At 39.9% G+C, this 26477-nt stretch overlaps 1 protein-coding gene across 5 annotated transcripts in view; it reads right to left on the reverse strand.

The window, feature by feature from the left end:
• Window positions 1-26477, reverse strand: part of LOC137341644 (protein PHTF2-like) — an 82377-nt gene that overhangs the window by 28054 nt on the left and 27846 nt on the right. For 3 of the 5 annotated variants that reach the window (XM_068004971.1, XM_068004968.1, XM_068004969.1), the window contains exons 3-10: window positions 20418-20474; window positions 14609-14678; window positions 11997-12155; window positions 10289-10454; window positions 8035-8193; window positions 3754-3952; window positions 588-755; window positions 31-243 (exon numbers count right to left, since the gene is read on the reverse strand). In XM_068004971.1, the coding sequence (XP_067861072.1) occupies window positions 31-243; window positions 588-755; window positions 3754-3952; window positions 8035-8193; window positions 10289-10454; window positions 11997-12155; window positions 14609-14678; window positions 20418-20474 (1191 nt within the window). Of the gene's footprint in view, window positions 1-30; window positions 244-587; window positions 756-3753; window positions 3953-8034; window positions 8194-10288; window positions 10455-11996; window positions 12156-14608; window positions 14679-20417; window positions 20475-26477 lie in introns of those variants that run through there. The other 2 variants (XM_068004972.1, XM_068004973.1) reach the window with 2 other exon arrangements.

Below are 26477 nucleotides of genomic sequence, written 5' to 3' on the forward strand. Positions count from 1 at the left end.
TCATTATAAGAAACAAATGCTGAAACAAACCGGGTGAAATGGGTCATCTCGGTATTCCTTTTTTCCAGAGGAATTCAAGTGGGTATTCTCTCCCTCAGTCTCACTAGTGCAGGAAGTACGGCATTCAGCATAGTGCAGAAGGTCCTCCCATAATACATCCTCAGTTTCTGATTCATGGCGTGTGCTTTCTGAATCCTGTCTAGAACTTCGTGAACTACAACTAGTAGCAGATTTAGCAGTCTCCTGCAAAATAATTTGATATGAAATGCTCTTTCAAATGTAGAACTCAACTCATTAGTTGCAACTAGAAATATGTACCACCCCTATTTAAATAAGAAGCATCTACTATTGAAAATTCATTAAAAAATTTAAAATGTTCACCTGTCATTTTGACCTCAGTAATAATAGTCTGATCATTTCGTTGTAAAAGCAATACTAACAGCTTTCAGATTTATCTAGGTTTTGTTGGCAATGTTGTTGTTGTCCATTATATTGTACTATAATACTACGATAAGAGTACAATGTAACAGGTCCTAACACATAACTAATTGTTGGTTATGATACTGAAGAAGAAACTAGTCTATAACCTCAGCTGTGTGGTGTCTTTTGTACTGGTGAGATTTCCTATTCCGTAATACACTGTCACTTGAAGTCCGTTCCCCATTGCGACGTTGTGTGAATGCTTGTGATCCAGCCTCGCCATCTTCATCACTTGAAACATCATCTGATACATTGATGACTGGTCTAGGTCCTTCCTATTTAAAAATGCAAACAGAAGCAAAGCCAAATCAATAAATGTACAATGTTTTACCTGGATTCAACTTCCTCCATAAAAGGGATCCTGAAATGTGAATGTGTTCTGCATTGAGTTTCTCCGAGATTTGAATATTCCCTCATTTGCAGAGGAGTAATTGTTGAATGCAGATGGTGGAGCAAAAGGAGTCATCTTTCAAGTGAAAGATTTGCTAGGGGAAAAGGCCTGGTACTGAAAGTGTTTATGCATAACTGAGTCGCTTATCAGGGGACGTATGATTTGTTTTTTAAAAAACCTAACAAAAACAGCATGAGCTGCGTTATCCATCACAAGTAACCTTAAGACCTCTGCCAGAACAGTCTCTGACCACCTCCTGATCTCCCTTCTTCTATGTATCTCTCTGCTTGCCCCAAGCACCTCCATCATCATCATGCACCTTGATCCAACCTTCCCTGACTCTGTTGACCTCCTCTGATGCTCTTCACCCTATTAAATCACAGTTGGTCCTCCATCCCTGATACAACAATCACCTCTGTGGCTTACAAGTCTGCAGGCCACATGAGCAGCTGATCTCACTGTCCATCACCAGAATGGGACAAACTGCTCAACTTCTTCTGTTGCTCCAATTCCACAGCCATTTCTCATACTAGCCCAAAGTTATCCTTGGCAGGAACAACTCCAAACTCTGCTTCTCTGCAGCAGACCACCTCCTCTGATCTCTCCACGTTACACCATTCATACTCATTTGGGGAAATTTTCCTTTGCGATCCTGCCGAAATTGAGTGGGATCGTGGTGGAGAATGTTGGTCAGTTCAGGAGATGGGGTCTATCGCTACCTCACTGCCCTTAGGATTCCACCGCTCCCCTGACTGTCACTGGCAGATGCTTCCTTGCCTGTCACATGCAAACTGTGGCCTGGGTGCCGGAATATTTTCCTTATTTCCTCTCCAGTTACAACCACTTTCCAGGTCCATCATTTGGAAGGAGGCAGTAGGCCCCAGAAAGCATTTGTGAAGGCATGGTGTTCCCTAGAGAGGCCTCTCCCTCCAGTCAGCCCCAGAGACCAATGTCTTGGTCTCAGCTGAGGTCTTCAAGGGGAGCTCTTTTCTCCCCCCACCCCCCCAAATCTTCAGGGTGCTTTTTAAGAGCCATTTTAAGATCCCTTGTCACCCCTTCTCATGCTGCAGCAGCATCCCGCTGCAGCACCAGAGTTTCCATGGTATCTCAATGGGAGCCCACCATACCTATATAATAAGCCCAGACCTAGGAAAATGGGCCAGGATTGGGTGGATACGGAGAGGTGGGTGGAAGTCCCACCCTGCCAGAACTCCACACCCAAGGAGACTCCTCCACAAAAATGAGGAGCTAATGGACTACTCTGTCCAAAATTAAGGTAATCTGCTCTGCTGTCTCTGACTCATCCTTTTCCCACACCTGACTCCCAACCTTCCTCCTTTACTATATCCGACAGAGCCTTACCGTCCCTTACAAAGTTTTTACTTCCCTCTCTACACTAAGCTCCTCATTTATGAGGCCCAACACCCGGTCATCACCCCCCAGTCCCTGACAATCCATTTTCCCCTCCTTAGCCCCATGCTTGTCAACCTGAACATCCTCCAGCATGATCCCTAAATGCTTCAAAAGCACCAACTCCACCCCCCCACCCACCACAAACCTCAAAATCTCCATTCTATTCAACTACCCCCTTTTTCCAACTTTCCCTTTCTTTCTAAAGTCCTGGGACGCATCATTCCCTTTCAAATATGCTACCACCTGTCCCTGTTCAAAACCCTCCAATCAGTCTTCAATCCCATCCACAGCATTGAGACCTGTATTGGTCAGTCACAAAGAGTATCCTATGTGACTGCAACTTCGGTCATTGTCCCTCTTTATCCTCTGTCTTCAACATATTTGACTACACAATCACACTCAAATATCTCTCCTACACAGTACTGCTCTCTCATGGTCCACTTCTTTTAATTGCATTGTAGACAGCACGTTGCCACCAACTGTTTCTCCTTCCATGTTCACATGGTCACCTCTGATATACCCCAAGGCTCCATATCCTTGACCCACCCTCTTCATCATTTATATATTACCCCTCCACTACATCATCCAAAAGCATGGGATCACCTTTGATGTGTAAAAGAATGACAGAGTTCAGTTTCTTCCCCCACATAGAAAGCATTCAAATGGGTTTTTCACCACCAAAACATCACCTGCCTCTGCTGCTAAACCCTAATCCCCATCTTGATTATGAGGCTCGATTTCTTGACCCTCAACATTTAGAATATAGCTTTGGTCATCCTATTTGAATATTGATTTCTCCTCAGGAAACCAAAGTAGCAAGGACGATTCTGTGACTTAGGGCTCTAAGTTAGAAAGTGCAACCCATGGAACAAAATTTGCTTTCAATTAAGGAAATTTGATTCATAAAGGACAGATGAATACAGGAAAATGCAAGACTGAAAAAGATTGTGCAGTCCACCTGGCTGGCCCCAAAACCCAATACCTCTTTGCAAACTCTCAAATATCTATCAAATTCTCCCTTAAATGCTTCCACACTATCTATCCCCAATGCCTTCCTGGGAAAGCCATTCTACATGTTCACGAGACTTTGTGAAAACAGTCTGTGCAGCCTTTCTGCTCTTAAGTTTAAGCTTGCATGCTCCAGTTCTAGTGTTTGTGGCAATCTTAAACATATTATAAGAGCTCATTTCATCTATACCCACAAGAATCTTGTATAAGTGAATAATATCTCCTTCAAGCTTTCTCTTCGCCAGAATAAACAATCCCAGGCTCTTCAGCCTCTCCTGATATCTAGTTTAAAACATCGGAGCTGTCAGTTTGGTTACCCTTTACTGCACTGCCTCCAATACTTGGAGATCTTTAATGTAGTACAGCAATCAGAATTGTCCACCGTTGTCCAAGTGCGTCAGTACTAGTGCCTTGTACAGACTTATCAACAAGCCAACAAGTTCTAATTCTAGTGTACTTACTTTATGGTTTACATGATTATGTGCATTCCTTCCTGTTCCTGCAGTAAAGTTGTACTCTTCAGGCCCCACTACTTCACAGTGGGCATCATGAAACAGCTTTCCATCTTCATGGCTTTTGTTACTCACTCTTCCATCCAGAGAAACATAACCATTATCTGTCTCTGTTGATTTGTCAATTGACCGTTTGATTTTCTTTGACCTTAAAGATGAAAGTAATGAAAGTTAACTGGCTGTGCCTTTTATAAACAAAAAAAGTTTGGTTAGCTGTGACATTCAATAAAGGAAGAGAGATTTATTTGTTGTTAGGTCAAAGTAAGGCCCAAAAAAACAGCAAAGATTAAAACAGGTTATCTTTGGTCAGCTGGGTGTCAGACAGGTGTAGAAATCTATCACCATGCTTATGAGTCTCCAAACCAAACTGCTGAGAAATCCACACAGGTAGTTTTGGATTGGCCAAAATGGAGTGCACACTCTATCCCCATAAGGGCGCTGCCCATTTATCCAAGTCCAAGAGCTTAGGTGCAGGCTGGCAAGTAATGTTTCAGTAATGGAACAACTATTTTTCTTTTCTTTATATCAAATCTATATCCCTCTTTCTCCTGTTGAAGTAACTAATCACCCAACTTTAATTTTGAATACTTCAGCTCTCATTTACTGCACTAGGTGGCAATCTATTCCATAAGATAATTGTCTGAAGTTATTTCTGAAATCAGGTTTTTTGTGATCTCTTAGCTTATAATCATGTCCCCAGATTCTCTTCTCATGGTTTTGTATAAAATACTTTCCTATATCCACCATAACAAATCTCATTATTTTAAAACCTTGGAAAACTATAACCCTCTTCTCCATATGATTTAACTTCTCTAGTCTCTCTTCATAATTCAATGATCCAAACCTGGAATTGGCTTCATTGTCATTCTCCAACTTCTTTCCGCTTGCATTATAGAATCATAGTCTTACAGCACAGGAGACTGCCATTCGGTCCATCATGCCTGTGCTGACTCTTTGAAACAGCTATCCAATTAGTGCCATTCCCCTGCTCTTTCCCTATAGCTCTAATTTTTTTCCTTCAAGTATTTATCCAATTCAGTCTTGAAAGTTACTATTGAATCTGCTTCCACCACCCTTTTAGGCAGTGCATTCCAACTCGTTACGTAAAAAAAAGTTTCCTCACGTCACCTCAGGCTCTTTTGCCGATCACCTTAAATCTGTGTCCTCTAGATACCGACCCTTCTGCCACTGGAAACAGTTTCTCCTTATTTACTCTATCAAAACCAGTCATGATTTTGAACACCTCTATCAAATCTCCCCATAACCTTCTCTGTCCTAAGGAGAATAACCCCAGTTTCTCCACATAACTGAAGTCCTTCATCTCTGGTTCCATTCTAGTAAATCTCTTCTGCATCCTCTCTAAGGCCTTGACATCTTTCCTAAAGTGTGGTGCCCAGAATTGAACACAATACTCCAGTTGAGGCCTAACCAGTGTTTTATAAAGATATAGCATAACTTCCTTGCTTTTGTGATCTATGCTTCTATTTATTAAGCCAAAGATCCCATATTCTTTTTTTTAAAAAAAGAACAGCTTCATCAACTTGTCCTGCCGCCTTTAAAGATTTGTGTATGTCAACCCCCAGGACTCTGTTCCTGCATCCCCTTTTTTTTTCCTCTACCTAAAATGACTACAACACTCCGCATCTGTCAATATCACTTCCTTAGACTTCTATTCCTATTGGATTTGTATATCGAAGTTTTGTTTGCCTTTGTAACCGTGGCCATTCACGACTAGGAGACTTTCAATGTCTGGTCCACTGTTACACCTCAAATCTTTTTCCTTATTCACATTTTTTAAGCAATAATAGATCTCCTGTGATGTTACTCATGGTGAGTTGTACAATATGCTGTTTCAGAATGAGACAAGTGTTATGGCATGTATTACACTACGTATCAGTATATATAAAGGATGCTCTTGATTATTCAAATCTTTCATTACTTTGCGGCTTTTCAGAGCCTAACGCCGCTTTGTAATGACAGGCACCATCACCTCTCCAATTCTCCCTTGAACACCACTACACAATCCTCCCACACTCTTGGATCCAGTAGCCCCACATCTCAGAATTCCTCTCTACTCCTGAATTGCAGAACCCCCTCAGTACTTCCAGACTGGTGGATGAACCTTCCCAACACTCCCAGACCTTGGAAAACACTCTGCAGGAGGTGGAAATAAGCTGTCTTTGTGATGGGAGAGGACATGGGGCCAGAAGCTCAGTTCAGAGTTAAATAGATGCCAAGGTTAATCCAAAATAGTGGATGAGGAGAAGGATGGAATTGTTGGTAATGGTATGGAGTTTGTGGCAGGGGCTAACAGCAGTGGTTTCAGTTTTCCCAATGTTTAACTGGAGGAAAATGTGTCTCATCGCAGTTTGGATGTTGCACAAGCAGTCTGACAACACAGACAGTGGAAGGGTCAAGGCAGGTAGTGGAGAGGTGGAACCTGACCCCATGTCTTCAGATGATGTCTCCAGGGGCAGCATGTAGATGAGAAAGAGGAAGGGGCCAAAAATAGATCCTTGGGGAATGGTTTCAATCTTAATGACAAAGACCCCAAAACACCACTCCCAGTGCTTCTATGCCCTGAAATGCCATTTCCCAGTGACCCCCCACCCCAAATCTGCTACTGATGCATCTAGCATCCCCATCCCACCACTGCCATACTCCACAATCCCCTCCCGACTAATACCCAAAGCACCACTCCCAAATCCTAGGGGCTTCTCCTAGTCCTCCTGGAAGCAAAGACCACCACCTCCAGTTGTTACAGATCCTTGCACCCACTCCACTACTCCTAGACCCAATTTACACCCTCCCAGCACTGGCATATCCCAGCACCCAAAGATATCAGTCCCAGACCCCAGGACCCAAGTTCCAGACCCCCCTCCTGGAACTCCCAGACTACTCACCTCTTCCAACCTCCTCACAAATTCCTGTAATTCTCTGAAATCTTGGGATCACTCTCCTCGGTGTTTCTCATGACAGAAGCTCCCTGCCAGTACCATGACATCTAAGCAACCACACGCCAAGAGCCCCCTCTTCTACCACCCTATAGTGACCCTTCAGAACCCTACTCCTAGTGCTTCCATACTCCACCAATCACTAACACATCCTAACACTCTTCTGTACCCCCATACTGCCAAACCCAGATTAAACTAAAACTTTCTTGCATGGTGCCCTATCAAATTGCTTCTGATAACATATAAAATATCTATATAAGAGATTATCATTGCCTTTATATTCTCATTAAATACAGTTAACTGCTTTATTTATAATAGCCCGTATTTTATTTTTACTTAATATAAATATTAAGCTAACAGGTCTTTATATTTCTCTGGATCAAGCTTTCAAACCTTTTTACTAAGGTGCAATATTTTGATCAGTTTTGCGGAAGGGACTATGGAGGGTAAAGAAAAGCAATCTATAAAATTCAAAAATATGCACAGAACAAAAGCATAGGAGTAACTAAGAAAATTGAGCTTGGAGGTAAAATATTGCTTTTGAAACAAGTGTAGTATTATATATGGAGTAGTTTATAACACGACAAATATCTATAAAGAGAGCACTCTAAAATTCTGACTGGCTATTACAAATGTGTATTTCAGGTATTCAAATATTCACAAAGGCTCTATTTATCAAAAAGGTAAAAGTAATTAAAAATTGCACTCTTAGATTCATATTTACAATGAGTTTTTAAGTCAATACAAGGTGAGATTTTGTCACTGTCAGGTATATTAGCTAAGGGAAGGTAATATTTCATCAGGGTGCTTCCCAAGGCCGTAGTCCACTGCCTGGTGAAGCTACATGCTATACAGAGCTGAAAAGTCTCACGTTCTATTCCTGGTCTGTGCTGGGTTAATTATCTAGGAGAGTATTTGGGAGCTACATTTAGCCTCAGCACTCCTGGGCAAGAGGTGGTGGGGTGGGGGAAGAAACAAGCTTTCCACTCCTGATCAGTGAACAGAGACCAATGTACGCATGTGGATCTTGGAGAGGGGAGAATCAGGCTCCAGAGTCAAACAGCCTGCCTTCACTAACTCCCTACATTCATACATGAAGAATACTGGAAGCTTGCTGGCACCTGTGGATCTGTTAGTCAGCAAGAGTTAGAGCCAAATGAGAGGAGAAAAGGGAAGCAAGGTAAGAAAAAAAAAAAGTCAGTAAAACATTTAACTGAACATGAGTGTAACAAAAGGAGACTACGCAGACACAGACTATTAGAATTACAATACACACCCTGGAAAATAAAAAGCATGCCAGATCTCTCTGAAGATTGCACCAACACTGTAACTGGTGCCTGTGCCAGACTGGTGGTACACCTCCTGTGTATTATCTGTGGTACTAGAGCCATCACCTTCCCTGTGTACTTCCAGATGAGCTGCTTTCCGCAATTTCCTTTGTAAGAAAGATTAAAAATGTAATTTTGTTGTTAAATCAGTGTCACCATTCAACTGCTGCTGTACCCGCGGGTCTCATCAGAAATCAATGGAATGGGTTTTATAAATCAGCACTTTGATTTTCACAGGACCCACAGTTTATTTTCAGTTCACATTTTTCATTTTCTAGCTACAATGAATCAATCAGATTAAATGACATAAAATGCAGTTTGCAGACTTTAAAAGTATATGTAATAGTACTTTTTAAAATTCAATATATTTTAATGATACACTTGTGTACATTCAAAGATTTCCCTGAAATGCACAAAATCAATTGCTTTGCAAAACAGTTGAATATTTACAACATAGTAACAGATTTTGTGTGCAAATGAGGACAGAATAGAAAATTGCTATTAGCACTTGGGATTCAAGCAGCTCTTGATGCAGTGCAGTGCAAATCAAATTTAAATTGTTTTACACCTGGATGGAAATTATCCCCCTGGTCTGATGCCCCTACTAATAGTGCTCTATAACCTGCTGCCAGGGGGCACACATAGGAGGCATGCTGATTTTCTCTCCCTGTAGGAAAAATGGCACCTGTTCTCCACTTCTGTATGACAGTACAGCTGACAAGAGAAAATTTGTAATTGCCACATGAGACCATATTGTACTATTTATTGCATCAGGACAATGGAGATGTAACATGCTGTGCCACCTTGTCACCCTTTTATTTAGTCCCTCTTACGTGGCCACCTTCAAGGAAAATCGCGACAGGAAGTAATCTGTCCAGTTCAGTAAAAAAAACAATAAAATATAAAGTTATTAAAACAAATAACCGTAGGACAGATTGCTTCCAGATGCAAAATAAATATTTAGTTTAAAAATATACTCAATGTAAACTTGGCTTTTATTTAACTTGGCGATGGCTGTAGTTCCATTTAAATAAAAGGGTATCACTACTCACTAAAAACTTGGCTATATTTATCATATTACATTGCATTTAAATAAATAAATTAGATGTCATATGACATGGATTTCCCTATTTTGCCCAGACTCCTTGGGAAGACTTCCAGAAGTGATATCACCAAACAATCTCTCTACTTTATAGTCTTTGAACATACTCAACAGGGTTGGTTGGTTGTAACTATTGTATGCTCATATGCAGTCTACTCTTGACAATTGAGTCATTTTTGACACTAAAAAAAAATTATTCAATAACTTGAATTAAAGAATGCACAATACACATCAAAGTGGGAATTTAATGCTCAAAAAAATTTGAATCATCAGAGATTGATAATTCAGATCAAAAGCCAGCATAGCCTGATTGCCAGCATCTTGGTAGGTGCAGCCAATCATTTCTGTATGCCCTAGCACATCCATCTTTTCTTCCCCAAGGGACTTAGTCGTCTTGGATCAAACCAGCTATGTGAAGAAGTTCCACTTTTCTTTGGCTGTGATTTTATGTGCTGAGAAAAGTCAGCATGGAGCTAGTTTATGTCTTGGGGTGTAACACTGCAGGAGAAGATTGACTTCAGCACAAAACGGGTGTGAAGTCGGAGGTGCGGCCACTCTGCATGTCGACAGGAGGCCCAAACCAAATTCCAGAGAGTCTAGTGCAGCAGTGACCCACTATCACTCCAAATTCAATTCCCCTTGGGTCAAGCTACCCTGAAAAACTGGGGCTGGTTCACTCGTCACAATAATTAGCAAATGACTATAATAAACGGTCATATTACACAATTATAGCAATTTTATTTTCATATGTGCCATGATATCGTGTTTGAAATTTGAGGCAAAATTCTCGTGAGCAGTATGCTGTTAGCCTTTCACTTTGGGTGATGTAACATACTTTTCACTTGTTCTTGTTCCTCTCAATCTTAACAGCCTACAATTTTTTTTAAGCATTTGGTAACAGAGCTTTCATAGCCTATGTAATCTAAAGTCTTTCTGTTCTACCAACATTCATGTGCATTTGGTTCATAGGTCAATTGATACCACACTATTTAATTTAGCCCACAGCCTAAGTATGGTATAAATGCTGACACTCACTAATGTAAAACATACATTCAATGTCATTAAAACAAGCAGCAAATTTTTCCAAAAGTAGAGGATACCTTCTTCGTTTGCCCCCACTACTTGTTGTGGGTTTGGGTGTATGTGTTGATACAATCTGGCAATGAACAGTCCCAAGCAGTAACATCAGCCAAATAGGCCCAAATACTTCAGTGTATGGTACACTATGTGTAACTTCAGCTGTGCAAAACAACACTATTGATGTAACTGTAAACAATAGAAAAGTCAATTAGACTATTTCTTTGAAAAATTTTAATTGATGTATTGGTCTCTAACAGCTACTCATTTTATTCTAACAAATATATCAAAATTAATTTATTGTTCACACATAAATTTTGACTTATTGTAGGAATGGCTTCAGTGCCACTGTATACAGTTAAACAGAGGCTGGATCTTTTTATAATTTACTTTTTTGCATAATATTAAGCATCTCCCTGAATATTGCATAGGAGGAACAGGAGTAGACCACTCAGCCCCTCAAGCCGATTCCACCATTCAATTAGCTGATCTGTACCTCAATCCCATTTACCCGCCTTGATATGCAGTTTATCGATAAAGGAAATGCAGTGGATGTTGCATACGTGGATTTTTAAAAGGAGTTTGATAAGGTGTTGCATAGGTTTGTTGTTAAAATTAAGGCACATAGTATTAAAGGAAATGCAGCAGCATGGATAGGAAGCTAGTTGAAAGACAAAAAACAGGAGTGGTTAATGGATGTTTTTCAGACAGGAGGGATGGAGTCCAGGTTCTTTCACTAAAACAGAGAATTTAACAGGAGATCTGACAGAAGTGTTCAAAATTATGAGGTTTTGATCAAATGTATAGGGAAAAACAATTTCCACTGGTCAATGAGTCAGTAACGAGGACATAAATTGTTCATTGCTAAAAAAGAACAAAGGAAGAGGTCAGGAGATTTTTTTTTTTAAAAAACAGAAGGTTGTTTGGACATGGAATGCCCTACCATAGGGCAGAATCTGCAATACCTTTCAAAAGAGAAGTGAATAAACATTTGAAAAAGAAAAATGTGAACATGCGTGGGGGAAGAGCAGAGAAACTGAACGTAGTGGATTACTCTTTTAGAGAGCTGGCATAGACACAACGGGCCAAATGGCTTGCTTCCATACTGTAACATTCTATAAATTCTCCAAAATATTCAGATAAGACAGTGTATCAGTGTTCTCAAAATGGGAATGCTGTGTTGAAAGGCAAAACAGCACAAGTGAGGTTCCTGCTGTGGAAAATGGATTTTCAGTAGAGACAGGAGCAAACGGGAGGGGTTGTTTCATTGCCTGTGACAAGAGCACTGAAACAACCTTTGTAGTTGTGATACAAGGAATCTAGTGCTGTCACTATGTGGAGAAAACAGGCTGATTTTAAGACAGCAGTAGGCCATCTGTCTTAGCAAGTTCCTTGAGACCTTGTTGGATTTAGACTGTTGCAGAACAGCAAGCGTTCACAAGAATATTCTACTTTTGTGTTCCTTCCATAACATGCAACATCCAATATTTCATTGAATTACATTAAGTGTAGCAAATAATGACCAGTTAAAGCTTTGCATCCAATTTGTGTAGATTTGAAATGCCTGCTAGAATCAGGGAAAATAAATATGTTTCAACCTCAGTGTGAACACAAAACTGTGTGTTTGTACTGAGAATACTGAAAGCTTTTTCTTTGTGCTGGGAATACTGAAAGCTCTACTGCACCACCAAACTTTCCCACATGTTGACTGGTCATAGGGTTGTATCTCACCTTGAAGGAGGTATAAAATAAGTAGCCACGAAAAGATGCACTTTGAGGTCACTTGTATCCACCATTTGAAGAAGAATGGGAAAAACACAACTCTTACAATTCCTTTTCTAGTTAATGAGGTCCATGGACTTTCAGGTTTTGCTTTAGCAAAAGCAGATCCTATGGTTTCAAAAGAGAAATGGATGCCTTTGTGAACAAGTGGGCAAAAGAAAAGCATTTTGTGTAAATTCTTCAAGTAAATTTATGACAATTAACTTTGTGACATTATCTTTGAAAACATGCCAAACCATGAAAAGTCTTTTGCATCCAACAATAATTGTCATCCACATCCTCTTCAGGCTGTTGCTGCTCCTCTTGATGATCCACTTGCTGCTGTGGGGACCTTACACCTCCAGGACCTCTACAACACCACCTCTTTGTAAGGAAAGGGTGCACAGCATGCAGCACACAACCACAACTGTGGACAAAATATACTTCAGGGCATCCCTAGATCGGTCACAATAATGCAACCTATGGCTCCTTGGACCTTTGAGAATCCTGCCACTCTAAAGTTGTAGTGCCTGGTCATGCTGTTGCTAGTTTTCCATGGGGAAAAAGATTAAATTGCTTGCTCTAATCAACAATGCATTTGTGACACTTAATGAATCTGTGCACAACTAATTGGAAAATATTAGTGATGCAGGTCCATTTCCAGCATGTGACATAACTCAGTGACAGCCTCCTTGGTAAAACAAAACCTCTGCAGGCACTACTCTTCTGACAAATGCAGGCATTTGCATGTCTGCTTGCATATTCTGGTATGAGGGCATCAGTGTATGAGTGCCTTGCACATTTGGGGCTGCTGGTCATTGCTTAACCTCCTCCTCTTCCAAAATACAAAGATACAGGAGAATTCCCAATAGGAAATCCATTGTTCCCTGTATGAAGTGATTGGGGAGGTGGTGGTGGTGGTGGGGAGGGGGGATTTGGCAGCTCCACAGCAAATGGCACAAAGGCAGATGTCAAAGAAGCTGACAACAGCAAAAAACTCTAAAAATGATCAGAAGTAAGCTTTAGACTGATGCCATTAATGTCAATGCTGAGGTCTTTAAATTCTCTTCCATCTTTTCCCTAGACACCCATTTTAAACAGGCCAAAAGGGGAACCAGCATGAATGAGGCTGAAATGACAGAAAATGGGGCATATGTCACAATGCCATTTTTCACCTTATTTGCAAAGAACCGCCCCAAAATGGGCAGGAATTCCTTGCAGCCACCAGAAATAGTGGCAGAAAATGGGGTGAGTGTAAATTGGGTGGAGATCCAAAGCAAAAGAACTCAACCCAATTTACTGATCAAGTCCAGCCGACTTACACCTGTAAATGGGGCAGAGCTGATCGGAAAATACAGGCTAGTTTTTTTTTTAAAATACAGAAGGTGTGATTTAACTTTTTGACCTCATTAATGTTTTCTCTACATGTTTCAAGTATGTATTAAGGGAATTTTAAACTTATTAAAGGCTTTAAAAGGTCATATTAAATTTTCTCTGCTAAGTATTCACTTCTGAACAAGAAATTAAAATGCCTGCATCTCGGGTCTTTTCAGTGCATTCTTTTAATAAAAAAAAGTTCTAACTGACTAGTCTGCTTATGGATAATGTATTACTGCTGAAATTACAGTAGCTAATGCCAAAAGCCCGAGAGAAATGAATCAGCCACATGGCAAAGTCTGGTCAGTGAACATTTTTTCCACTTTAGTCTACAGTTTTAGCAGCTTTGCCAGCAACAAGTGACTAGTTTCTGAGAAAAGAGAAGTTAGACATAAATTGTAGCTACTTTGTATTGAAGAAAACAGTTTTCAAGATATGAACATTGGCTTAGAGTTTCCTCCACATTTGTGCCCTGATACACCTGTATCGGGGCACAAACCAATCACGTGGTTTAAAAGATCACAGAATTTCAGGCGCGAGTTACCCATGTAACTACAATACAGCCAAGTCTCCTCGATCTTTTATGTCCGTCCATCAAACCCTCCATCCGAATAAATCTCTGCCCACAAAACTGACCGCGTCCCCAACTCTCAAATGTGAATGTCCTCCAAATGCACTTGTTCGGGGGTCTCAACACTGTGACCAGATTTTCAGGCGCACAACAAACTAAATCATTTTTCTGGTCTTTTAATTACAATTTTTTTTTAAAATAGAGTGTTTTTAAAAAATTTATCCTCACTAAGACCTGCTTTGTATTTTCTGTTTCTTTTAATTCATTTTTATGGCATAAGTATGTCACATTAAAATTGAAAAGCTTGCAGGTTCTTAAATTTACTGTGCCTGATGCGAATGAATGATGAGTTGAAACATAAATTTTAAGACGCAAAGAAGAAATATACTGGTGTGGGTTTGGCGTTTCCTTGGGCCCCAATTGTTTACGCTGATTTATGCCCATTTTAAGTTCGAACATATTCTAATGAGATTGGGAGGATACTTGAGTATAATTTGACATTGGCAAAACGAGGGCAACATTGGGGATATTTTCGGGTCTAACTTCCGGGTTGTGCCCATGGAGGAAACTCCATGCCAGGATGTTTATATCTTATCAACTAGCACATTTCCTTAAACAAAAAAGGTATATTTACCCCTTACAAGGTCAACATCTATGAGGTCTGGCTTTACGTGGCCAGTTTTCTTTGGTTTGTTCTTCAGGCCCTATGGGAAAAAAACACTAGTCTTGTAAATGACGAACATTTCTAGTTTTAACTTGTAATGCAAGAATGTCATAATGTTTAACAAGCATGAAACAGAAAACTAAAACAGATATTCAGTGCAGAGCTAGACTTACTGTTGCAATCTCAACTGTCCAAAGGAGGGTCTTACGTGCACATACAATTGATTCTCATCCAAGTCATACAGGGTTAACTGTGTTTACATTCATCTTGTGTCATGTTACAAGCACTACATTTGGCAAGTGTTAATCACTTGAACATTACTTGGTAGAGTGTGTTTGGGGGTGGGGGGATTACTTGCTGAATAGCAGAAGTGATATCATCCCTTTGTATGGCAGCTTCATGGACACACATTTGTCATGATGTGGAGATGCCGGTGATGGACTGGGGTAGACAAATGTAAGAAGTCGCACAACACCAGGTTATAGTCCAACAGCTTTATTTGAAATCACAAGCTTTCGGAGCTTTGCTCCTTCGTCAGGTGAAGTGAGGAGTTGCATAAAGGCACAGCATATATAGTCAGAGAACAATGCCTGGTGATTACAGATCTGTAATCACCAGGCACTGTTCTCTGACTATATATGTTGTGCCTTTATGCAACTCCTCACTTCACCTGACGAAGGAGCAAAGCTCCGAAAGCTTGTGATTTCAAATAAAGCTGTTGGACTATAACCTGGTGTTGTGCGACTCCTTACACATTTGTCAGACATTAAGCCCTCAACCTAGAGTCAGAAGAGGGAGTTTGGCTATTGTTTATCTTGAAGAATAGAAATCTACTAGTTTGTGCATATTATTTAGATTTTTTTAAAAAATAACCCTTCCATCCTCACCTGTTTTGGTCTAACTTCAATCCCATGCAAAATAATAGAAATCAGATGTAAACTTGAAGTTTATCTGTAAAATAATTACTTAAACAGCAGCAGTCAACATAGAACCTGCCTGACCAACCTACTTGACTTCTTTGAGGAAGTGACAACCCATGTAGACTTTGATAAGCCTTATGACTTCCAGAAGAAATTTGACAAAGTTTCACATGAATTCAAAACTGTGGGGGTAAATCTTAAGGTTATGGATAAGAAGTTGGTTGAGGGGGTAGAAAATAACTTGTTAGAGAATTTACGTTTGGATGAGGGGGGGGGTGCGGTGGTGGAAATGAAGTAGGGTGTCCCAGGTATTAGTGCTGGGACAGCCTACTGCAATTACTACTTTTAATTTATATCTGTGACTTGGACTCAGAAGTCCAACACAAACTGATCAAATTTGCAGATGATACTAACCTATGCGAAGCAGTGGAATCAAAGGAGGCAGCTCAGAAATTCCAGAATGAGCAGGACAAAATATGCATGTGGGCAGAGCAAAAATGGCAGATGAAACTCAATCCAAACAAATGTAAAATACTACACATAGGAAGTAAAAATAAGCAACACATATAGTTTGTGATGTGTTGAAATAGCCATGGATGAAGTTAAAAGAACTCCAAAAGCCTTGGTAGAATTGATACAAAATGTCCAACCAATGCAGAACAGCAACCAACAAAGTTAACAGAATGCTAATCTTATACAGTCAGAACAGTAGAATACAATTCAGAAGTAGTCATGATCAAGCTGCATAGGGCTCTGTTCAGACTACACCTCAAATACAATTTCCAATTCTAGTCACCAAGACACAAGGGTGAGATACAAGCCCTGGTAACACTGCAAAGAGAAGCCACAAGGATGAACCCGTGTCTTCATAACTGAGATGTCCAAGACAGACTGGAGAAACCTGGGCTCTTCAACCTTGAAAGGGGACATCCGAAAAGTCACACATGAACACGACTGTAAACAGTATGGCAAAATTAAATCTGGAAAATTACTTTAAATTGAAAGAGTAGGACAAGGACTTCACAATTTTAAGTTTTCTTCATACATAGAATGAACAATACATGGAATTGGCTTCTGTTAGAGCAGGAGGGAAAAAAACTCAATCATTTAAGAACTAATTAGATACTGCAATGGGGGACTTCAATGGAAGAGGCTGCACCTGCACTTCAGTCAACATGTTTTATGACCACAACTCAGTGATGGAAAATGCTTTTGGGTCAGAGATGATTTCTTGAGATAGTAGGGAGTACACGTCTGAGTGTCTAAAGCACCCACCTGATTCAGGTGATAGGCACCTTTTAATATGGAAATCGGGGTCCTACGACATAAATAGGCCCTCAATTGCCATTTTAGGTATGAACTGGTCGAAGCCTGCGCAGGCTTCGATCAGTTCCACGGGCGATGGAGAAGAAGCAGCCCAGCAAAGGCAGGAGCTGGATTATTTTTGTGGGCCCCGGGGAAGCAGGAGTGCACCTCCGGGGCCCACAAAAATAATCTGGACCATCTGGGACCCTCACCCTCAGCAATTGTGACCTTCCATCCTGGCGGCAGCCCCGGCCCGGTTTCCATTGCTGAATCTGGCAAGTTGCATCGGGACGCACATTTGGCAGCCTGGCAAATGTAATTGAGGCCAGGCCTCAAAATCACATAGGCCACTTCGCCTCCCGACTGGGCGGCTGACCAGCACATTCCGCCGGTCAGCTGCCAAAAAGTCAAAATAGACTGCAGTGTATGCTTATAATGCATAATTTTTTGACCAATGTGCAAAACTTTACACTGTTAAATTGCATGATATTTGATGGCCTAATAGACCACTGTTCTTTCATTTTCCCTCTGACCGTTGGAAAATGCCTGATGACTGCTTTGCATTTCCCCACAACACTAGAAATACTATTCCCTACCGCAGAGCTTTGGAACTCCAATACATTGCTAGAGTGCCACTATCACTATGAAGATACTTTACATCTATCGTATTGCAATAGTCCATCGTGTAGCCTTGTTTACAAGAACTACGGTCTTAGAATGACTGTTTTTCCTTTCCCGACAATGGGAAAGTGTGGACCTTCACTCAGCATGTCCTAAAGCAACAAACTGAACCAAACAGAAAGGTCCAATTGGGATTTGCATCCCACTATTCAGTGACATTACCAATGGAAACTGAAGCTAATTATGATGGAAGCGTCAGACGTTCCTAAATCTGTATTCAAATTATAGATCAGAAAGTGGATGTAAAAAGCAGTGCTGTTTTTAAAAATTTATTCAACTATGGTATATGATCTTCATAATTTTTGAGTCTAATTCCTTTGATATCAAACTGATCTGTTATCAGCTCGGTATGGTTTCAGAATACAGTAGTCAAAAGTTTGACCACCTGAAAAATAAACAAAAAGTCCCATTTGTGCTGGAAAGAGCTGGCGAGCTCCGTACAGAGAACCTGATCCTTGCACTCCAGTCAAGTAATCCTGGGGTACAATAGATGGCGAAGTTTGGAATGCCAACTGTTTCAAAAACACGCATGTAAAAGGCAACAGAAGACTGCAGTAATAAATAGATCGATAGGGAGAGAGAATGACTAGTGCCATGGTTGTTGCCACCATTTCAGTGATCCAATGCTACATTCAACCTCCTCAATTCAAGCAGTGGTGGCACACGACATCCACCAATCCAGAATGGCAGTGCTAAAAGAATGTGGTATATTTATCAGTAATTAAAAGTAATGGAAAATAAGAATCTCAATGTTTTGCCAATGAGTCAAGAGATGTAAAATGATCCAAAGTTCATGTACAGATTACAAACCGTTAAGTGCTGTAAATAATTATAAAAGCTAGAGATTTATTTTTAAAATTTCTAACAAGGAAATACTCAGGGACGTGATGCAGAATTTGGCAAGGAACTGGAGTGCTTATGTTGTCAATTGAACATCATGTATATTGGGGCACCATATGCCAGAAGCTTTGATATTTGGGACTGAGATTTTGGAGAAGTGTCCACAGAGGGCTACCAATCTTACTGATTGCCACTGGAAGTGTACAGAGTGCTTTGGAGACTGGTTTTGCCAGGAAAGAAAGCCAGAGCATTATAAATCCTATATTTCAAAAATTAGTTGCCTGTGTTTTTAACTTAGAGGATATGGAGAGATAGAAGCCAACACCAGAGGGCTTCATAACAGTTTGCAGCACTCAGCATCTTATTAGTCTAAATGAAAAAGTGTGTACCCTTCAAAAATAATTTATATTTTATTAATCACACAGACATTAGTTCTGTACTTGTGGTACAGTACATGCTGCAGTGCAAAAAAATCCTGTGGTGAAATTCATATCCATGCTTTTAGTAGATATCTGGGAAAGATTTCCTATGTGTACTCTGTAGCAAAATAGTAAAAGGCATTTACTTTATAAATACATTTATGATTTTGGTACCAGTAGCACATAGAGAAAATCTTTCATTAAATCCTTTGAATCTCACAGTACATATCCAAAAACTTTAAAAAACAAACAACCAGGCCAGAATCCATCAGCACAACTGACCACAGCAGAATACAAGCACGAAACTATTTCCTGGGGTACTTACCAATTTAATAAACTGCAAAGAGTATCAATAGCATTAGAAAGGAGGAAAAACAAAACTGAAAGAATAAGGTGACTACTTGGAAATTAATACACTGACAAAAACAGTATGACGTAGAATTGAAACAACGGTAACAAAATGTAAGGATAGGACTTGGGTAGTGAAATTGTCATCATAGATGCCTGAAAGTAGCAATAGAGCATTGGACTAATGGAAGGACCCTTACTTGAATCTAATTTTTGATTGAATATATTGGTTAAGAATCCTCTCAGCTCTTGCCTGAAACACCAGGCAGCTGAACATTCCAATGCTGTGTGTCATGAATCATCATTATAGATGTCCACTGCCCCCACCCTTTTAACCAGCAGAAAAAAAACAGTAGTACAAGTTCTATTCTAAAGAGAATCACTAATCAGTTGATTGCACAGTAGCCCTGAATGCAACTAGAGGTTAAAGGTCCAGAGCATCTCACACTTACAAATAGAGAAAGAATGCATTAAAACCAAAAATAAATAGGAATAGTTTATAAAAAAATACATTATACTTTTAAATGAATGAAAAAAAGTGTAGAGGAAATATTTCATAATAAAATGTAGTGTTCGTATTATTGGGCTGGGAAATGTTTTTCATCCCTGCACTAGTGACCATGAAAATGAGAAATATTAAAATATGCCACAGTCACAGCCAGCAGTGACATATGACAAATAGCTCATGTGAAGTTAACCACAATACTTTGCTTATTATTAAAAATAGAAGCCAAATTTGCATGCAGCTTTGCCAGCCCAACATCTATCTGGGACACTAAATGTTCCAGGTCATGTCAGAATTCAAAATTGGCTGAGACCCATCTCAGTGACCCTGGTCTGAGACCTGAACCAATTTGTAGTTCAGATCACTAAACAGGAACATAAAGGCTGTTCTGCCAAATCCTAAATGCCTGAAAAAAAAAAGGCTATTGTCCACAATTGTTGCTTTGCGGTGGTTTTCTCCTATTCATCTTACCTATTGTGTAAAGTATAACTAAATAAATCTGCATTCAAAAGGAAACAAATACTGCCCTAAAAGAGATGGGAGCAGTTGTGAACAGAAGATATTTTCCCCTCTTTCATGATATCACTATAAAAAGGAACACAAATATTTGTGTTGAAATTTCACCAAACTTGACATCCTTTTTAAATACTAGATGAACCACTCGTGTTATTTACTCAGCTGCACTTCGAGTTATTACACCTCATGGCTGGCCATACCACTAACTCTATGGAAACAGAATTTAGAAATTAAAAATACTCTACCTTGATCTCTCTTTGTTCTACAGATTTTTCCCATATCTGTTGATCATAAGCCCCAATCTGTAGCAAAAAAGCAAAACATTGAAATCAGTTAAAAATCATCTAATGAATGTTTCAAATATGATGGGGAAAGGGGTAAAAACCCTATAGTCCATGGTTGTATGGCCACTAAGTATTTTTGCAACACAAATAATTTTACAATAGCTTACTTATCTTGAATAATACAAACAGCATTGTATACTAATTGAAAATATAAATGCAAATATATTCTATTAGATGATCATAAATGAATTAATTTGTTTTCTTTAGGTTTCAAAATTAAAAAACAATTTGATGAGTTATCTGTAGGGTATACATATCTTGGTAAGCCATGGTGAATATAAGGTTGCTTGACATTCACATATTTGATACAATGTACATAACTAGAAGCCAGCTGTACAAGATTGTACAGCATTCGCATATACAAAGATTTTCAAGTACCCTAAAAGAAACTGTAGAGTAGGGCTAAGCACGAAGGATGAGGTGCACTTACCGCATCAGTCCCCTTTTGTTCTTTTTAAAACAGCAATCAAAATTGTAATTCTGGGCTCCAAAGGGCACTTAATTAACTAAAGTAATTAAGAAAATATGCAATATTATACATGGTGCAGTAATTTAGATAGAAATTTTACTTCTACACCATCCATTTGCCCTAAGCGCTGTGCCCCCCCCCCACAATTAACTTTACTATATTGCTTTCAACATTTCAACAGTTAACACTAACTGTAAATTAAAAAAATTAGTTGAGATAAAACCGAACTAAGCAGAATTTAATATGTAGCGATCCTGTAGCTTTAGGGAAAGAGTGCTGGGTTGTCTTTCAGAGAACAAAATCAGCTTTGGAATGTTTTTCATCTCAAAGTATTCAACATTTGGCTGATCCAGAGCAGTACTGACAGCAACCATTTAGAGAGATTGAAAACCCAGACCATTCCAAATGGGGGGAGAAAAAGTCATCAAAAGGTAATAAAACAATGGTTACAATTACCACGGGCACAAAATTAGGTCAGTAGATAGTAAATTCTGGCTGATAGAATTTTTCAGTGGAGATTGTGGCTCGGGTGAGGGAGGGGAAGGAGGTGACTGGGGAATGGGGCCCAGTATTTCTTGCAGAGCTAGGAGCAGCAGCAACGTGATAAGTGGGAGCGGCACAGATAAAGGAGAAGCCAGTAAAGGAGCGAGTGAAACCTGGGGACTTTACTCTGGATAAATAGTGAAAGATGGTCTCAACAGGTAGGCGAATGGGGAACAAGGGGACAGAGACTGAAGTCTCACTGGACGAACCAAGGTGGAAGGGGACAGGAAGGTTTTTGATCTGAGGGCTATTAGACCATGGGATGCTTCACCACAAGTGGCTATTGAGGCAAAGACTAGAACATCATTTAAAAGGGAATTGGATGAGTATTTGAAAAGGAGGAATATAAAAGGATTGGGAGGAATGAGGTTATAGGAAAGCACACCAGCATGGCACACGGGGGCCGAATGGACTCCACGTGTGCTGTAATTTCTATCATTCTATGAAAACTCTCCTTTATTGAGCCCGAAACCTAGGACCGGTTTAGAAATATTGGTGCTGAGCTGAGTTTAGGATGATGAGCCCTATGAGAAGTGCCTCAAACACTGAGCCTGCTGCCCTTTGTACAATCTCTCTGTTTGGTTCAATTTGGTCTGTGCCAGCCTGTTTTGACGTGTGAAGTCCAAGTACAGGTCAGCTCTGGCTGAGGCTCCCATATCAGAGTTGTTACCTTCACACAGAACCTGAGTCCAAGAAGACAGGGAGAGAGATGGGGCCTGTTAAAAGTGGCATTGACTGGGGAACCTGACTGTACCTTGTGCAGTGCAGGGGTCTCTGGCTGTAGTCACAGGGTAAATATCAATGAGATAGGATTACTACTAGTTACAGGTAGGATATCGGGGCGTTACACTTTTCACTACTAGTTACATAGACACTTTTCACTATTAGTTACATATAGACTATCAGTGAGTTATTGTATTACTGTTGGTTATGAGGGGAATTTCAGTGAGTTACTATTAGTTACTAGTGGAATCAAAGTTTCTCCCACCTCTGATTCCCCTCTGTGCGAATCCCTCCCCACCTTTGGTGATCCCTCTTCCCGGTCTCAGTTTCCCTTCTTCGTTTGCTTGCGGGTCGCCTCCTGGTTCTCAGATCTTCTCGCATAACAGCTGCTGGCGCAAAACCACCAGCAAAGGTACTTAACTACAGGGGACCCAACCTTTATAAAGGTAAATACAATAACATTTGCAGATGTCACATGATCAAACCTCCAGGAATACTTCCAGCTAGTGTTGGCAACCCTGATGCTGACTGGCCTGCTGTGTATATCCAACATTTTCTATTTTTATTCCTGCATGAAGACAGCTCCAGAAATGATTAATGGCATCACTGAATTCTCTAGAGGAGAGTTACAATGCTTGATTTTTAAGGGCTTTGATATAGACAAACCTGAAGAACAGAGTAGGCACCGTAAAGTAGATTTATCAAAGAAATGTGTCAAATATCAACTCTGTGTTACAAATACACCCCAGGAAAAGTTATCAAAAATTGCCTCTCTCAATCTGCCAAACCAAGGAAGGGACTTCTCTAAGGTCACAATGGGTTGTGTTGTGGGGATGGGGTGGGGGGGCATTTGAAGCAACAAATTCAGATGAAGGTCATGTGCACATAACAGATTTTAATGCTATTTGATCCCACTAAATCCTATCCCATCAGCCACACTGAAGTTTATTATGATGCTCCAATCACATTAACAGATGACAGTTACAATTGTTCAGCCGAGACAAACAGTTATTTACAATAGCAGTCAGTCAACTAACAAAGCACTCATGAGAATTAACTGACATGTAGCTCTTGAGCAAGAATGTTGGATTCTGATTCAGAGGGCCCAACTTCAATACAAATTTTATCTTACATTTGAACTCAGCCATGGATAATAATAGGTTTACAGTGTGTATGTAATGCTGTGTGGCACAGTGCAAACATGATGACAGAATAAATTATTTAAGAAACTAAGTCAGCAGCAAACAATTTCTGTTAAAACAGGACAGGAACTGGTTTCAACAACGAATGCATCAGGTTTGATGAAACAGCAATTTATGTTCTTGGGTTGTTAAAGAATGCTTGAACCACCATAAGGCGTGACAGCAGTAAAGTGGCAGTCCATTGTAATCAGCTCCTAGATGAGCTCAGCGGAATCATGTTGAAGTTGATTATAGCCTCCAGTGGCTAGAGAAGAAAACCAGTATTTGAATAAAGCTCAAGACACGCTGTAGACAGTCTCCTGAAAGGAGTTGTTCAAATAGGCCAAAAACCTTTACATGGTGTGGGAACTGGAATGAAAATGGAAAGTTTGAAGCTCCTAGGTCATTTGAGATTAAAAGAAAACGTCATGGAAGAGTACAGAAAATGGAAAAATGCTTTAATTTGTAATGCAATTACAAAAGGTGTAGAAGCAAAACAGAAAGTTCAGGCCAGTAATTTATTGTATGCAATAGATATGTATAATAGGTTTACATATACTGAAGGAAAACAGAATTGGAACCTGAAGGTATTAATGGACAAGTGTGAGGAATATTCTATATCGCAAGAATATTATAGACAAAAGAAACTTTAATCTACATATAGATTGGGCAAACCAAATTAGCACTAATACTGTGGAGGACAAATTCCTGGAATGTATACAAGATAGTTTTCTAGATCAGTATGTTGAGGAACCAACTAGGGAACAGGCTATTTTAAATCTAGTAATGTGCAATGAGAAAGGGTTAATTAATAATCTTGTTTTAAAGGAGCCCTTAGGGAAGAGTGACCATAATATGATTGAATTCTTCATTAAGTTTCAAAGTGATGTAGTTCAATCCGAGACTAGGGTCTTAAATCTAAACAAAGGAAACTACGAAGGTATGAGGCGCAAGTTGGCTGTGCTTGATTGGGGAACTACATTAAAAGGTATGACGGTAAACAGGCAATGGCTAGCATATAAAGAATACATAATTTGCAACAAATATAAATTCCTTTAAGGCACAAAACCCAACAGGAAACGTGGTCCAACTGTGACTAACAAGAGAAATGAAAGATAGTACTAAATCAAAGAAAGAGGCATATAAAGTTGCCAGAAAAAGCAGTAAGCCTGAGGAGTGGGAGCATTTTAGAATTCAGCAAAGGAGGACTAAGAAATTGATAAAGAAAGGGAAAGTAGATTATGAGTAAACTAGCGAGAAACATAAAAACGGACTGTAAAAGCTTCTATAGGTTTGTAAAAAGGAAAAGACTGGCGAAGGCAAATGTGGGTCCCTTACAGACAGAGACAAGAGAATTTATAATGGGGAATAAGGAAATGGTAGAGAAATTAAGCAAATACTTTGAGGGTTATTTTAAACCCCAAGAACGGGTGGCAGTTGAAAACAGTTGTTTTTTTTGGATCACAATCGCAAAATTTTCAGACTTTGCATTCCCAGTGGGAAGCCTGTGCTTTTCAGTGCAGACGTAAAACCCGGAAATAAAGCCAGGTTGCGATTGCAACCCAAAAAACAACTATTTTCAACTCCCACCCGCCCCCAACCCACCCATTCTTGGGGTTTAAAATCACCCCCTTTGTGTCTGTCTTCATGGAAGACGACACAAAAAATTTCCCAGAAATACTAGAGAACCAAGGGTCTGGTGAGAATGAGGAACTGAAAGAAATTAGTATTAGTAAAAAAAATACTAGAGTAATTAATGGGATTAAAAGTCGATAAATCCCAAGGACCTGATGATCTACATCTCAGGGGTTTTGAAAGAGGTGGCTATAGAGATAGTGGATGCATTGGTTGCCATCTTCCAAAATTCTATAGATTCTGGAATGGTTCCTGCAGGTTGGAGGGTAGCAAATGTAACCCCACTATTTAAGAAAGGAGGGAGAGAGAAAACAGGGAACTACAGACCTGTTAGCCTGTCATCAGTAGTAGGGAAAATGCTAGAATCTATTATAAAGGATGTGATAACAGGACACTTAGAAAATAATAATAGGATTTGGCAGAGTCAACTTGGATTGATGAAAGGGAAATCATGTTTGACAAACCTATTGGAGTTCTTTGAGGATGTAACTAGTAGAATAGATAAGGGAGAAACCAGTGGATGTGGTGTATTTGGATTTTCAGAAGGCTTTTGATAAGGTTCCACAAAGGAGGTTGGTGAACAAAGTTAGGGGGTAATATACTGGCATGGATTGAGAATTGGTTAACAGACAGTAGAATAAACTGGTCTTTTTCAGGTTGGCAGTCTGTGACTAGTGGGGTACCGTAGGAATCGGTGCTTGGGCCCCAGCTACTCACAATCTATATCAAATGTAATATTTCCAAGTTTGCTGATGACACAAAACTAGGTAAGAATGTGAGTTGTGAGGAGGATGCAAAGAGGCTTCAAGGGGATATAGACAGGCTAAGTGAGTGGGCAAGAACATGGCAAATGGAATATAATGTGGAAAACGTGAAGTTATCCACTTTGGTAGGAAGAACAAAAGTGCAGAGTACTTTTTAAACAGTGAGAGATTGGGAAATGTTGATGTTCAAAGGGACCTGGGTGTTCTTGTACATGAATCACTGAAAGCTAACATGCAGATGCAGCAAGCAATTAGGAAGGCAAATGGTATGTTGACCTTTCTTACAAGAGGATGTGAGTACAACAGTAAAGATGTCTTACTGCAATTAAAAAGGGCCTTGGTGAGACCGCACCTGGAGTATTGTGTACAATTTTGGTCTCCTTACCTAAGAAAGGATATACTTGCCATAGAGGGAGTGCAACGAAGGTTCACCGGACTGATTCCTGGGATGGCGGGATTGTCGTATGAGAAGAGATTAAGTAGACTAGGCCTTGTATTCTCTAGAGTTTAGAAGAATGAGAGGTGATCTCATTGAAACGTACAAAATTCTTACAGGGCTTGACAGGGTAGATGCAGGGAGGATGTTTCTCCTGGCTGGGGAATATAGAACCAGGGGTCAGTGTCTCAGAATAAGGGGTAGGCCATT

The sequence above is a fragment of the Heptranchias perlo genome, chromosome 24 (assembly GCF_035084215.1).
Source record: "Heptranchias perlo isolate sHepPer1 chromosome 24, sHepPer1.hap1, whole genome shotgun sequence".
NCBI lineage: Eukaryota > Metazoa > Chordata > Chondrichthyes > Hexanchiformes > Hexanchidae > Heptranchias > Heptranchias perlo.